General features: G+C 39.8%; 1 protein-coding gene across 1 annotated transcript in view; it reads right to left on the bottom strand.

Annotated features, from left to right (window-relative positions):
- The window catches only part of Yap1 (Yes-associated protein 1), a gene marked incomplete at its 5' end in the record, with an annotated part of 109,863 nt that extends 93,048 nt beyond the window's left edge, over positions 1 to 16,815 (bottom strand). The window contains 1 exon segment of the mRNA XM_013511126.1: positions 16,565 to 16,815. Coding sequence (XP_013366580.1) covers positions 16,565 to 16,815 — 251 coding nt within the window.
- Positions 16,816 to 17,032: the final 217 nt, after the last annotated feature.

Below are 17,032 nucleotides of genomic sequence, written 5' to 3'. Positions count from 1 at the left end.
TACCAAAAATGGAGGCATCACCATAGACTTTTTTTGAAGTCAAGAAAAACAGGGATATACTGCTAATCATGTTACACATTACTCATTTTGCAAATATGAATCACAGTTCTAAAATCTGGTTTACTGTTTAAATCAAATTTTAGTTAACAAAAACTAACAATGAATTAAATCATTTTTTATAATTAATTCCATGAACAGGGGGAAAAAAACCTTGTTTTTATAGACATACACACTCAGTTTCAGTATTAAACGTCTGAGAATGTCTTCACCGTCTCCCAGTGAAGCATTATTCCTAAAGGTTCATTCAATAAGAAACCCACAAATCTGCACATGTTTGATGTGTTTTAACACTTTCAGGAAGCAGAAAGAATGTAAGTATAAACGATCACTCTAAAGTCACTATAAGTACTCACCTCCTGTGTGTACACACACTTGATAATTCAGGTAACTTACCAGACTACAAAGTAATCAAAACTCAATGAACAGCACATTAATAAAGTTTAATTCGGAACTAATAATGAACACTTTTTGTAAGGTAACACCTCAGGGAGGAGAAGAAAGCTACAAAGCAATTAAATGACGGAGGTACCAGGAAATTAAGGTTTTGTTTCTACTACAACTGTTTTCCATGTGAATTCATGCCTAAATTAATCTAAAGATAAATAACATGACAAGCTCACTGGTTGGTTATGTAAAAGATCAGCGTCGAATTTTACAAGATAATTACAAATGGGTATCAACTGGAATTCACGTTCTTAAATATAAATGATGAATTGCAACCAAAAATCCATATTCTATCCAATCTACTGAATGCCCTAAACCAGACTGATCTGATGGCATCCCTTGTATTTTGAGTTATATTTTGAGTACACTATTCATAAATTAGAATTTGTTTCTTAACAGTGTAATTATTTTCCACTGATGTTACCTTCTACTCCCCTTTTAGGCTCCAGATATTTCTCTATCATGAACATCGTTTAATGAAACTCTCAATTCAAGTGCAGTCTTTTTCAATTCCTCTGCTCCAGTGGCAGAGTCTGTTTCACAGCCCTCTGAATCTGACCTGACCTTGTCACTTGCCCTGGCCAACAGAATGTGACAGAAGTAACATTGCACAATGAAGCCTTAAAGCTTCCACCACAATCCATTTAGAAATGTTCCAACCAACCATAATGAAGGAGACCGTACGCAAAGAAAGGACCGAGAATCACCACCAAGGCCCAGAAAGTTGCAAGGAATCTTAGATCTTCCAGACCCAACAACTGCATGAGTGGCCCCAAACAATAAACATCAGCAGACAAAACAGCTCTGGTGAGCCAGGCAAACGGCAGAGCCTTGTTTTATGCCACGAATTTTTGTGTGTCGGTTAATGAAGCACAGATAACTGCTAAGAACTTGATATAACTCTTTTACCTCTTCAAAACTTAGAAGTTAATTCGGAGCTTTTATATATACCTTCAAAAGATCTTATTACGTCAATGATATCAGGAAAAGAACTCTATGACTGTAAAAAAACAAAAAAACAGATGGGGATATGCATGCTAGTATTTCAGTAAAACAATCTAAAACATCAAATTTACCTTGCCTTTACTATGATCTCACATTTGGGGGTGAGATAAAAAAACCAGCAACCTCTTTTGAACAATGTATATTTTTCATATATATTTTTTCCTCAAAATTTCATTATGGAAGTTTCAAACATACAGGAAGATTGGAGGAAACTGGGAATGAACGTCACACAATCATCTAAATTCTATCCACACAGAATGTGATGAACTTGTTACACAGGCTTAACTTTTTTATTACCAAGAAATGTTACTAAAATAACAGAGCATCTAGTTTAAAATGAATATCCAAAAACTTTATGGGAGCAATGTGGTGTAATGTTAATATAGCAATGTCTCTTCAGAAAGATTATTCTTCAATAGTTTCTACACTGAAGACTGTGACATGATAGCTAATCTCTAATTCGGCCCCTTAGTTTACACAGGAAAAAGTTTGGAGTTAATGTGACTCGCCCTAGGACAATAAGGGTTTCCAACCCTAGTCTAGTTCTGAATTTTTAGATTTCTGTAACTTTGACATTAAGCAGGGGAAAAAAAGAGATGTTCACATTCTTCATTGATTAGAAGACTTATTAGTGTAGAGATGCCAATTCTCCACATTTTTCTATAATTAGAATCTCAAAATTTTAAGAGGTCCTGTGTAGAATTCGACAGATCAATTCTAAATTTCAATACAACAAAAAAATCATAGTCATGGCAGGGCAAGGTAAGACTTCTACTACAAAACACATCCTAATGTTCTAGGGTTTAAGCCGAGCGTGGTGGTGCATGCCTGTAATCCCAGCACTCGGGAGGATGAGGCAGGAGGATCATGGCGAGTTCCAGACCAGTCTGGGCTACAAAGTGAGCTCAAAGCCAGCCTGAATTGCATAGCGAGACCCTGTCTTAAAAAGATCCAAAAAAAAATTTTTTTTTAAAAAAATGTTCTAGGGTTTAAACAATTACACTAATACCATAGGCACAGGGACAGAAAGAGACCAAACAGGACAGAACAGCAGACGTACACATCTTACTAAGCACAAAAGGGAGAATCCCTTCCAGAAGGAAAGAACGGACTTTTCATGATCCAGTTCTAGAAACTAGATCTCCATTGGAGAGAAAAAAATTAACTGGGCTTCTACAGTCATCTCATTTACAAAAAAAAGTCAATTCCAAGAACATTAAAGATCTATGTATGAAATTTTTTAAGTACAGAAAAATAGTTCCAAAGCCAGGCATGGTGGCACACGCCTGCAATCCCAGAACTCAGGAGGCTGAAGCAGGAAGATCGTTGCGAGTTCGAGGCCAGCCTGCACTACAAAGTGAGGTTAAGGCCAGCCTGAACTGCATAGCAAGACCCTGTCTCAAAAAGACAAAAAAAAAAAAGTAGTTCCATGTCCTAGGATTTAGAGACATGGAATGACTCCTAAGCAAGAACAAACCATACAGGAAGTGGGGATTCATTGGTGATCTTAGCAATATAAGTCAAAACCACAATGATGACATGTCAGTACAAACACAGAAAAGTAGTAAATATAGGCCCTATTTTGCAGGGTTTTTTGGGGGGTAGGGGGTGGGAGGTGCGGGAGATCAAGCCCAGGACCCCAAGTGTGCTAGGCAAACACTTTACACTGAGCTACATCCTCACTCCAATCACTAGAATTGTTAAGTTGAAGAAGTACATAATCTGACCCAAAGCAACACCATTTTTCATATACAACCTAGAAAAACTCTTGTACAAGGAGAAATTTTTACATATGTAAATGAATGTTCACTGTAGCATCATTACATAATAACCCAAAATATTCTTCAAGAAGAAAATGGATTACTGGCGCATATCCGTATCCTAGCATTTGGGAGGCTGAGGCAGGAGGAACACCATGTCTGAGACAGCTTGGGCTACAAAATGAGTTTCAAGGCTATCCTGAATAAACAGTGAAATCCTGTCTAAAAAACAAAAGAAGGAAGAGGCAGAGGAGGAAGAGGAGTAGAATGGATTAAATTGTGGCTCAGTCATATAACAGCAGCTGTGAAAATAACCTTTTATGGCAACAAAAATGAACTACATTCATATTCATGAGTCTCACCAAGTTGATAAAAAGCAGCAAATTACAAAAACATTCACAGCATCATTTATTTAAAATTTAGGAAAAACTGATTTAAGGACTGTGGCACATAAGTAACGATTTTCTGCTATTCCTTCCACTGCAAAGTCTTAGTTCCCATGACTTGAATCTGTGTTGGGGGCTGGGGATTTAGCTCAGCGGCAAAAGTGCTTGCCTGGCAAGCGCAAGGTCGTGAGTTTGGTTCCTGGTACCGGAGAAAAACCAAAAAAAAAAAAAAAGAATCTGTGTTGGTTTAGTCACTGACTGGCCAGCCCAAGAGAACTAGATGCCTACGGTCAAGCTTCCAAAAGTCTTTAGTTTTGTCCAAGCTTGCCGGTATCTTCTATGTATCTTCAGCTGCCATGTAAGAAATTCAACTGCTCCAAGACCTAAACACACAGAAGGTCATGTGCTGGGGGTTATGGCAGGGAGACCCAGCGAAGCCCAGCCTTGTGGCCATCCACATCCAAGCCCATGGCAAGCCAGCTATGGACCCCGTCTGCCAGCTGAACAGCACTACGCTACATGAGAAAGAATCACTCATCTGCCCTGAGTGAATTCCTGACCCAAAAACTGTTAAGATATACCAAGACCGTAAAATCAAGTCTTTGCATAGTTTGTTATGTAGTAGCAACTAACTGAAGGATATGTATGTAGATGGTAAACTAAAAAGTAAAACAGGAAGTCCCAACAGTGGTTACCGCTAATAAAGGGAAAGTAATGAGATCTGTGAGCAGCACACAGAAGGATTCTCAGTGATTAGCAATATTCTTGTTAACCTGGATAGTGATTACATGTGCACCTGCATCATAATCATTTTTTAAAACAGCAGGGCCTGGTGGCGCATGCCTGAAAGCCCAGTATTTAGGAGGCTGAGGCAGGAGAATCCCCGTGAGTTCCAGCAACAGCCCAGGCGACATAGTGAGCTCAAGGCCAGCCCAGACTACATAGTGAAATCCTGTCTCAAAAAAACCAATGAAAGAAGTGTTTTATACATTCTTCTCTATATGCATTTCAAAGTTTTCATAGATAAAAAAGCGGGCATACCCACAGCATATCATGATAATATAATAGCTCCAAGTTACATGGAAAGCAATACTGAGATGTAAAAATGCGGTTTATATTATCTTGGTATTTTAAAATCAAGAGTACAATAATATGTGACAGTGGCACGCTCCTGTGATCCTAGCTACTCAGGAGGCCGAGGCAAGAGGACTGCAACTTCAAGGATGGCCTGAACTTAGGCAGACCTTCTCTAAAGATAACATTTTTTAATGGGCTGGGGATATAACTCAATATTGCCTGGATTCAATCCCGAGTACCACCAAAAAACAAAAATATACAAGTGTAGCAGTAAGGTGCCAGTCTGGTACATTGAAGTGAGAAAGTAAATCGTTTCTGTAATGAGTCAGTGCCAAGGAAAATGAAAGACCCTTGACAACACTAACAGTTGCCCTGCAAATACACATTTCCACAACGCACACGGTCTTCAGTTAAACCAACGCTGCAGACTCTGCACTGAAAGTAGTGTCCTCATAAGGACAGGCACCGTGCTTCCCCACATGTCAAAAGTGGCTCATGTGAGTCCACAGCAAGATGGCAGCTACCTATACGCCAAGAAAAGAGGCCTCCATGACACCTACTTTGCCTGCACCTTGATCTTGGACTTCCGAGCCTTCACAAGCATGAGACATAAATCTCTTTAACGCACTCACGGCCGTAATTCCTACAGCTCACTGTAGGGTGGCTGGAACCACAGGTGGTACACGCATGACTGTCCAATCAGGCACCTTTTTATTAATCTTCTTATAAAAAGACAGGTAAAAGCGATTATATCCGTTTGCAGCCCCAGCGGCACGAGTTGCCAGATGGGAGCCACCCGCGTACCCCTGGTGGTTCTAGAGAAGGGAACACGCTGAGCTACCGAGCCAAGACAACTAGTGACCACAAGGGTCTCCAGGTGACACGGGGCAGGCAGCAGAGCTCACCTACAACAGCTAATTAGTTGCTACCCGTTAAATTCATTCTGTAACTGTTAATATACACTAAACTCCTAGCTTCCTTTCCAAAAACATTAAACTCCAAGTTTTGTTTTGGCTTTTTCAGACAAGTTCTCACTGTATACTCGAGGCTAACGCTGGACCCTGAACTCACAGCCATCCTGTGCCCTGAAGTGCTAAGGTTACAGGCATATGCCATTTTGCGTAGTTAAACTCTAAGTTTATGGACAGAATTGATTGCTATGTGCTCCACAAAAGTTTTTTATTACTAAATCTCTACCACTGAGCTACATCCTCAGCCCAAGCTGTGCAAGTTCTTATCCACAGCATCATGGGCAGTAACTCAAAATGGAAAAACAGCTACACAAAGGGCATGCTTTGTCCTCAAATGTCGGCAACAATATTTATATATCATTATGAAGGAACAGTGATTATTTTTTCATCCGTAAGAAAAGATCTGTAACTAGTCCTAACTGGAAAGTCCACACACCCTCCAGCTAGGAGGGGTTAAAAGTGATCCTATTACATCATTTGGAGCCTATCCAAACTACATATTTCAGAAACATAATCTATATCAGTCTGAACATGTGTAGAGGAAAAACAGAAACATCTGTATTTGGATAATTCTGCACCGCTTTTTTTTTTCTAATCTTTAAGGAAAGTTACCCAGGAGAGCTTGGTAAATTTAAACTGTGACCTTATCACTGGTACGGATTTGTTCTAGGTAGTCTCTAGAATCTCCACTTATAAAGCTTGTTTCTAAGCTTGGTTGTTTTAATACATTTCCTTATTCTACATGTTTAACTAAAATGTACTAAATCTATTTCATCTTTCCCCATATTATTCAGTATTTTAATCCCTTTTAGGACTCAGAGGTACCCACTTATTTTTTGGTTCTGGTAGCATTTAACTCTTTCCTCCGATTAGGGTTCTAGTATGGTTTTACTTTGTTCAACTATAGATTTTACAAGGTTTTAAAAGGCTTGCTTTGTCTTTCCCTCTGAATCTCCCCAACCAATCTCCATATGTAACCCAGTTTTACTTAAACAGAAAGGAGACTGCTAGTTAAGCTTAGTGGCACATGCCTGTGATCACAGCACTTGGGAGACTCAGGCAGGTAGACTCCAAGTTTAAGAGCCAGTCTAAGGTACACAGCAAGATCCTATCTCAAAAAGAGATAGAGAGACAGACACAAAGAGAGGGAGGCAGGGAGGGAAGGACAGAGAGAAGGAAAGACTGCTGAAACCACACACCATCTGGAAAAATTCAACTTGAGCTCAGCAATAGGAAAGGGTCCTAACACATCCAGTGACCACCTATTTTAATCACTCTATCTTAACCCAAACAAAATGTTCCTGAAAGTCTATTCTGGTTACTAAAAATGCTTTAATGACCAAACATGATATATGGAGGAAAATCATTTTTTTATTATACTGAAATGGTATACTAAAAACTAAGCATAAGCTACTTTTCTGAGTTATCAAAGAACACTTACCAAGGAAAGTAACAACCAAACTAAGACAAAATCTAGTTATATACCTCTTGGGGTTAACTATGCAAGTATATTGACAATTACTGAATCAATTCGGATATACATAAATATTTTTTCTAGTATCATCTGTACTGATAAAAGAAAAGATCTGGGCATGGTGGCACACACCTACAATCCCAGCACTCAGGAGGCTGAGACAAAGGACTGCCCCAAGTGTGAGGTCAGCCTGGGCTACATAGTGAGTTCAAGGCCAGCTGACACTACAAAGCAAGAGCCTGTCTCAAATAAACAAAAGAGAGAAGAATCTGGAAGTGACGTATGAGCAGGTATCTCCACCATCTCACGTAAGAACAGGGAGGTTTCCCATCACTGCCTCTGCTCCTACACATTTTCAAAGCCTCTGAACAAATTTCTAACACTGCCCAGTAGGCAGGGTCAAAGTAAACAGTTTCTCCTTTAGGAAGATCTGACACATGAAAATATAAGCTATGAACAGTAACACTAAAACGGACAAATAGAATTTGATTAATCAATTGTCTAATAAAAGCATTTATGTAAGAGTCCAGAAAGGTCAAATCATATGCAATTGAATAATTACTATTCTGAGCTTACAAAATTGGCAACTTTTTTTTCCCCAAAATTGGCAACTTTATATTGCCAATCTAATAATTACAAATGTGATTCATTCAGCTTATACACAACTTTTTAAAAAACCTACTGCACATCCCCGGCCTGGCTCAGGCAGGAGAGGAAATGTTTCTGTTCCAGACGAATGGGTCCAGAGGCTCTGGATTCAGTCCCCTGGCACAGCCAGGAGCAGGGCTGATCCGTGCCGCCTACCTCTACAGCAGGGAAGTCAGCACAACGCAGTTCCCGCACCACCGACGTCATCTCCAGAGCGGAGCTGCACACTTTTGAGAGAAACGGCTGCCGCAAGAGGGAACAACTAAGACACTGACATTTAAGGGGCCCCACAATTTCAGGGCTTGGGCCCTTCCTTGTCTTCCTCTCCCGAGAAGACCACTTAGATAAGGTGGCAGCAAAAGAAAACTACAGGAAACACCCAGGATAATATTCCCAGAGAGGTATTCTATTACTACATCCATGAAGTAAGAACAGTATGTCACAAAAAAATAAATAATGAGCTCAGAAAGGAGCCACTGGAAATTAAGATCAATAAAGTGTTTGAGAGGAAAAAAAAAAAAATCAACAAAAACATTGAAAGTCAGAGTTGAAGAAATCTCCCAGCAAGACTAACAAAAGGCTAAGTGAAGGAAAATAGAAGGAAAAGATGAAAATCAAATAATCACTCTAACTAGCAAGAATTCCAGAAAGAGAACAGGTAAACCGACTGAAAGAAATTATCGAGGAACTGATGAAACATGTTTTCCAGGGCTGCGGGACAGCTGAAACTGTCCTGAAAACTTCTACATAGGCATCACATGTACCTGAAGACTGAAGTTTCCAGACCACGCATTCTTCACAATGAATTTTAAAGTTCCATATAGACCCCTGAAGACAAAAATATCAGAATCCTCAAGGCAGCAAACAAGGGCTAACTGCCCAGTAAAAAACAAAAAACCTAGAAGCTAGAGTGAAATGAAACATATCCTTCAAAAGTCCAAGAACAACAAAACAATACACCTGAATTGGGCCTTTAACTGTTAACAGATAAAGATTTTTTTCCTTTGTACAGGGAATTCACAACCTCATCTTGCCAGGCAGGCGCTGGGCTGCAGACCTTTATCCCCCCTCCCCATACTTTTACACACAAAAGGTATCAACACAGTTATCTCCCATGCCCTTTTCTGAGGGAGGAGCAGGGTGTATGTGGGAATTAATCAGGAAAGGAAAACAGAACACCCAGGGGCCTGCCGGTGTGAGGTGTGACAGCTCCAGTGACAGCTCCACAGCGTGTCCAGGGAGCCTGGAGCAGGGAACATAGGGGGTGGGCACAGAAATGCGAATGAAAAACAAGGCAATTAACAACTCCAAGAAAATATAACAACTGTTGAAAAAGTAACAGCACAAAGCCCAGCTGGGAGCAAAATCTAGTCACAACAATGTAAAAATAACCGGAACTTTCTAGTACTTACACTGGGGCTATAAGGAAAGGCGAGTCTGAAGCATGAGGGAAATTCAAGAAATGTTAGCACGGCACATTTTATAAATGTGGAATTTTTTTTTGGTTTTTTTCCGGTACCGAGAATCGAACTCACAACCTTGCGCTTGCCAGGCAGGTGCTGTGCCGCTGAGCTAAATCCCCAGCCCCATAAACACGGAATTTTAAAAAGTATCAGGAAAAAAAAAATCAGGACTGGAAAATGCCTCTGGAGGATATAAGCTAAAGTTTTTTTTAAAACGTGGGTCACTTTTAAAAGTGGCTCTTTTGATTTATAAACCGTACAATAAACTGAAGGATCTTCTAAACTGAATACATAAATTCCTTAACATTACATTTCAAACTGTATGTTTGTAAGTAGGAAAACAAGTATCTTCATCCCCTTCTTACTGACAGAAGAATCAGGGTAATTCTTCTTTCCCTAAATTTTCTGACAGTTTCTAATGAACAAGTGTTGATTTTGTAACAGAAATCATACATCTTTAGTAAAAGAAAACCTTAAATCAGATCTATGAGAGAGGGAGCAGAGGGAGGACAGTTTTATAACTATAAAACAACTACAGTCACTTCAGGATATGTGAAGAGTCAATTTCAAACTTGCTGGCCTACCAAGCGCACAGGAGAACTCTAAATCCCAAATCAAACAGTCTGTAGTCCATTTTCATGCACATAGCAGAAATATTTCTCTGAATATACTCACAGGTCAAATACATTCCCTACTTTAACGAGGCAACCTCAATTCAAGCTAACAATTACAACAAGAATAAGGAACTTAACAAATGCCCCCTCACCCACTCCCAAGTCAGGACCCAGCTGAAGAATCCGAGAGTCTGGTGACAAACATCCCATGAAGAGATAAGCACAACAGAGACAGATGAAGTTATGACTCTGACCACAAGTAAAGCACTGAAAATATCTGGTGGAACAAAACCTGGTATTTTAATAGAAACTTCAAGTGTTATTTTCTGTTATTTTCTGTTATTTTGTTAATTCACAACATTATTCAAAGAAAAAAGGCTTATCGTTTGGTATGTTAAAAGACTGCAATTCTCATGCTATGAGACAAACAAGGATTAAACTACTAACCACTTTTCCTTGTCTAGAATATTAAAGGGGGAAAAAAGGACTTGTGTGATTTATACCCAACTTTTTGTTTGCTTTTTGAAGGGGTCAAGCCCTCCGTAAATAAAGTGCTTCCATGGTGGCAGTACTTGTTCCCAGGAAACTGTGCGACAGTACTTGAGCAACCAGAACCCTGAGGCAATTCTTCTTCATAAAAACAGCAAAGCCCCTTCATGGCTCCAAGTTCTGATTAATTCTAGAATCAGAAGCTCTTTTTCTAAGAAGTGTATCACTTAGTAACCACAGTTATAGAACAACACGCTTCTCTAAGAGGCTCCTTTCTGTAATGCTACTCAACTATTAATCAACTTTCAAGCCATAATTAATGGCTAAATTATGCTATTTACAGAAGGGAGCAAATTAAGTTTGCATAATCGTAAATCTTAAATGATTTTTAAAATGACTTCACACCGATTCCTCCCGGGCCTAAGCTCAAATATCCACTGCCAACTTCACCTCTCCCCGAAAGGTAAAAAGGCAGTGCACTCCGGACAGCACTACCGTGTGAGGACGCGAATTTACATTCTTTTTCTAACTGCAAAGTAAAATACATTTTTCTGTACTACTAAGGAGAACTAATCTCAGGGTTTCAAAAACTTATTTAAGTTTCAACTACTCAAACATTATTCTAAAGGTTTTTATGTTGGGGTTTTGTGCTTTAAGTGGAGCTTAAAGGACGGGTATACTTTGAATGTTATGTTTTAAGGCAAACTAGTCATCTCGGACCAACAGAGTTTATGGCATGAAACATCTAGATTCTTAATTAAATATCTTTTTTAGTTCACACCAGAAATAGGTACTCATCATTTTCCCCGGGGAGTAAGTTAATCTTTATGTTCTATGTACCCTGTCACATCTACTATCTTCCATCTGCTTTTCTTCTGCTGCTGGTAAACACCATTCCTCCAGAGCTCTTCCACCTAAATCACTGCAGCACTGCGGGGTCACTCTTCCCTGGGATACCCACCCGCTGAGCAGAAGCAAGCCGTTTTTTCAGGCACACTTTTATCTTCTCTTTCCACAGTCTCAACAAGACAAACATGCAGAGACTGGCCCTCCCCTCAAACAGGGAAATACTTTGTGACTGCAATTTGAAATCTGGTGTGTGTGTGTGTGTGTATGCGCGCACACACACGCGTGCAGGTTAAGCAATATTTAATGGCAAAATCACAAGCTTTTCATTTTTTAAATGGAAATCATTTGGGTTACACTAGGTATAGCAAAAGATAAATAAAAAATGACCCAACCAACCAACCAACAAAAAAACAGCATCGCCTTATTCTTTATGAAACTATTCCTTTTAAAAATGCGTACTTTTATTAGAGAAGTGTGCACTGCATGTGTTTATGGTCTTCCACTGGACAAGTGTTTGAAAAGAAAACATAAAATCAGTTTCTAACAAACAGTTTCATTCATTTCCTTTAATTGATATAATTCCGCTATAATTAGGACCATGGAGCATTTATTTGTAAAATACTGTAACCTGTAGCAGAAAAATAAACCGTTGTAGTCACAGTGATCAATTATATCTGCAAGTTCATTTTATATTGCTGAACTATATGTCAAAAAACCTGAAAAAAATCTTTTTAGAAAAACTATAAATGAACATACTCAACAAACTTTTAAACAAATCATACCCACAAGAAACCCCGAGTCTTCAAGGATTAAAAATACTAAGGCTAGTTATTCAGAAAATGATACATAGAACTATTTTTTAAAAATTATTAGAACACTTAAAATAATGTAACTCTACAAACTTGTTAAATCACTGGATCACATTCTTTAAATTAAAGTGTAATAAATATCCTGTATGGTACAGTATATACCAGAAGTTCTTTGTGCATGGTAACAGTTATAAGGTATCAGATTCAATAAAATGAATCTGAGAATAACACTCCTTGTAACCAAAAATATTGTAGAATGCTAATTCAGGAAGTTATTCAGCAGCTTATAAAGAAATAGGAAGTTGTTGACCAACTACTTGAACAACTATTTCCTGTAGGAAAACTCTAAGGCAGTTGAAGGAGGCAGAAAGTGAGAGCTGTAAAGAAAACGAATTCTTTTTAAACAAAAACTTTAGGTACTATGTTGAAGAAATTAGTTTCAAACAGTAAATTCAGCCAGATGTGGTGGCTCAGGCCTGTAATCCCAGCACTCAAGAGGCTGAGGCAGGAGGATGGCTTCCAGTTGGACCAGTCTGAACTTACACAGCAAGAACCCATCTCAAAACAAAACAATAAAAACACCCCAAAACAGTAAGTTCAGTAACAAAGATATTATGTGTAGCAGTCAAAGACCACCTTTTTCATGTACATCACAATCTTCTCAGAGCTTGCACATGTACTGTTGGTAAATGTGTTTATACAATACTTCTCAGAGCTTGCACATGTACTGTTGGTAAATGTGTTTATACAACACTTCGACCACGTCACTTGGCAAGAAGAGGTACAAGTTTTCTTCAAAACACCTCACTGACATATGGAGAGCTTCAGAAATACCAATGATGAAAAATCCAGGCACGGTGGCACACACCTATAACCTCAGCGCTTGGGAGGCTAAAGCAGGAGGACTACAAGTTGGGGGTCAGCATGGGGTATATAGAGTGTTCAAGGCCAGCCTCGACTACACAGTGAAAACCTGACTCAAAAATAAATGACTGACTGAATGAATGAAATTATGAGTTGGGTATGATGGTGCACACTATAGTCCCAGCACTCTGGGAGGCAGAAGCAGGAAGAACCCAAGTTCAAATTCAGCCTGGGCAATTTAGCAGTGCAAGACTTTCTCCAAATATATAAAAACAGGGATGGGGCTACAGCTCAGACACAAAGGCCCTGGGTTCAACCTCCAGTACCAGAAAGAAAAAAAAAAACAAACAAAACCAATGATGCCATAACCCTTCCGTAATTATGCTGCCTTCAAATTGGAAGACAGACCAACTGACTTCAAAAACTGTATCCACAAGGCAATAATTAGTTGTTTCCAAAGTCAGTATTTCTGAAGTTTCTCTCAAATTACATTACCTTGCATGTTTAAATGTCTGTAACTTAAAAAGTTCCAAGTATCTAAAAAGATGTAGAGTGAAAGAAATTCTCCACCAGTGAAATGAGTGTAAAGTAAACAACTACTTTAAGTTTTCATTCTATCTCTACCTGGCAAGAAGAATCTTTAGACATAAGAGAAAGTATATAAATATTGATTGCAGACAGAACTGATTTTAAAACATCACAAACAAAGATAAAAACATACTCTGGTAGTACCACCACGGCACTGAAAGCTTCCTTTACCATCTTTGACTCAGTCAAGACAGAGTATTAATTTATCTGTTAAGTACACAAAAACAAAGTTGTTCACGGAAACTATAGTGCCTGGATTGTGGAAGCAGCTAACTACCCGAGAAGGTGAACTCATCTTATTCCGCGACCTTTCTCCAAATGGCATTTCTTCTCTTTGAAGCAGAGTCTCATGTGTAGTTCAGGCTGGTCCCAAACTTGTGATGATCATCCTACCTAAGCGTACACATCCAGCTTCAAGCTGTATGATTCATAAAGTAGATACTCCTTAGAAGAACATGAAATTTTATAAGCCCTCAACACCCACCTTTCCCACACATGGCTTAGAAGCTCTCCGTCTATATGGGCCTGAAAGGTACCCATGAATCCATCTCACCTGCTTTTACTGACCAAGACTTATCTTTCAAGGGAACCTTTCTTTTCTGAAAAGCACAGAAGAAGAAATTGCTACAGAATCAAAATTCATGTTTATCCTATAATAAACTAATCTCCCTTCCCGATGAGAGCACCTCAGAAACACTGGAAGAACAACCCGGCCTGAGCGCTCTCCTCAAAGCTCTCCCTACTCTCCGACATTCCTCTTAGGGCACAGCTCTCACTCTGGCCCATGTTACCTTTACATGCCCGCTGGAGCGGGATGGGTGAGCTGCCCGGCCAAAGCCCGGCCCCCTTTAACCCACTCTTACATCAATGTTAAAGAAAAGCGTTTGTTCTCAAAGGAAGAACCACCGGAAACTTTTAAAAACAAACCTAGAATGTTTATTTCAACTTAAAAAAAGGTCACTCAAAACAAAAAAGCAGGCCTTTGCCATCTACAAGATTCAAGAGACCAAGAAAAACCTGAATGTTACTCTGACTTTCAGCCATGGCATCAACCAAAGAAAGAAGGCAAGCAGGCTATTAAGCTGTTTAAAACATCTTCCCCAGTCAGCGTGTGACCCAGCAGGGAGAGGTTCAAGAAAGCACAGCCTTTCTTTTTCTTCCCGACAACGTGGTCTGTTTCCACTCCTTGCCCCTTCAGGACACATCCCTCACAGCCAGCAGCTCTTTCAATCATTTACTTTGGATGTCTGCTGGAGAACAAATGATCGTGCTCATGCAGATGAGTTTGCCAGACTTGTGTGTACTTTCCAGTCTCTGGGCCCTTTATTGTTCTGGTTGAAACCTGACCCTTTGAAATGGATACCAGGGCACCAGAAAACACATTTTAAAAAGAGGAAAAGCTGAAGAAAGAAGCAAAAACCTTTTCTTCTGCTCTTCTAAACCAGCTTGTCACAAACTAGGAACCCACCCTGCAAGACAGTTATTACAAATCACTTATGAAGATGCACACAACAAAATGTCATGAACTGTATTATCTGATCTAGTAAATGTTACATTTCTCTTAAGAGTAGACATGCCTACAGATCTAAATCAAAGCAGGGTTGTTTTCCATGTTATTAACTCAACCTAAGCATTTAAAAATAATTTTATCTCAGCCTACAGTAACTAGTTTTAGGCAGTATACTGTATACATTTAAACAAGCCACATACAATTAAAGGCCCACCTATAATTTCAAAAGTAGAGACCGAGAGTGGTGGCGCACGCCTGAGATCCCAGCACTCAGGAGGCTGAGGCAGGAGGATCGTTAAAAGTTCAGGACCAGCCTGGGCTACAAAGTGAGTGCAAGGCCAGCCTGAACTACACAGCGAGAACCTGTCTCAAAAAGACAAAAAAAAAAAAAAAAAAAAAGTAGAGGGGATAAATTTGTATGTAGGTCTTTTTGGCTAAATGTCATTTTGTCATTTTGTTAAAGACAAAAAGGCAAATAAAAACAACCCAATAGCCTTATTTTCATTTTCCCACAGAATGTTCTGTTTTGAAGATCTGACAGTATGAAAGATACTCACCACTGAGTGATCATATTTCCAACCTAAAAATTTATATTCTTCTTTATGTTTGGGGGAAAAACTGATAAATCACATCAAACTGCATCTAATGTGCTTATGATCTCACAATTTAAAATATTGTAACATTAGGTTTCACCAGAAATCCTACTTATTTTCTAATTCTTCTCTACCAATAAAACATTTATTTCAAAAGATACATGGGGAGAAGTGGGTATAGTGGTGCATGCCCATAATCCCAGCACTCAGGAATGCCATGAGTTCAAGGCCAGCCTGGACTACATGGTGAGTTCAAGGCAAGCGTGAACTACATAGTGAGGCTCCGTCTGAAAAAAAACAAAACCAGCTGGGTGTGGTGGCCAACGCCTATAATCCCAGCATTCGGGAGGCTGAGGCCGGAGGATCCTTGTGAGTTCGAGACCAGCCTGCGCTACAAAGTGAGCTCAAGGCCAGCCTGAACTGCACAGCGAGACCTTGTCTCAAAAAGACAAAAAACAAAACAAAACAAAACAAAACAAAAGAACAAGCAAAACCAAACCAAACAAAGAAGATGTATGGGGGCTGGAGATTCAGCTCAGTCTACATATAGTGTGTGGTTAGTATGCATGAGGCCCTGGGTTCAATAACCAGCTCCAAAAAAAGAAAAAGACCTAAGTAGTACCATACATATTATATATGACTATGCCTGCAGTACACTTCTTAGAATCTGAAAACTTTTCATTTTACTCTTTCTGCATTGTGCTATGCTAATGAACAGATTTGGAATAAACTCCAAATGAGACAAACTACCACATAACATAGGGAAAAGGTTCTGAACTAAGTTGTAACCCTAACAAAGGTCTTTAGGTATTTGGGACTGACAGCAAACAAAACTTCCAGAAGATGTTTGAGTGTGAGGAAAATATTCAGTGCAACACAGAAACGAACAGTACTCTACGTTGCCCCCTCAGTGTGTTCAGCACACGTTCTCGGTAACCGCCTCCCATAACCGTCACTTACTTTAAGAAGTACCTCTGGCCAGAGGACGTCTTGGCCATCTCCCAGCCTGCGGGCAGAGGCACGTCGTCCGGTATCTCGAAAGAAGACTGGCGAAGGTGCTGAGCGGCAGGCGTAGCTGCTGGGCCAGAGACGACGCCAGTGGGGGTTAGCGTCCCAGGAGAGACAGCTCCCAGCTGCAGGGACGCTGGAGAGGAGTGCGCGCGCACGTGCTGTGGAGTCAGGGCTCCTGCAGTGCCTGCATCGGTACTGGCCTAGTGGGATTAAAGCGGAAATTTATAAAACAAAACAAAAAGCCATTCTGGAGAGGGTACCTTCAAACTTCCTACACAGAACTTCATTGCAACCAAGTATCTAAGTACTACTGGCAAATCTCAACATTTAATATTAGACACCAAGGCACACCAAGTTTTCAAAGGGACACTCCCTCCTTCCCGGGTACTGGACATTAAATCCAAAGCCTTCCAATGA

The sequence above is a fragment of the Chinchilla lanigera genome, unplaced genomic scaffold (assembly GCF_000276665.1).
Source record: "Chinchilla lanigera isolate Chin_1 unplaced genomic scaffold, ChiLan1.0 scaffold00011, whole genome shotgun sequence".
Lineage (NCBI taxonomy): Eukaryota > Metazoa > Chordata > Mammalia > Rodentia > Chinchillidae > Chinchilla > Chinchilla lanigera.
Note: the sequence above shows the minus strand (reverse complement) of the source record. Positions and strands in the feature narration are given on the sequence as shown.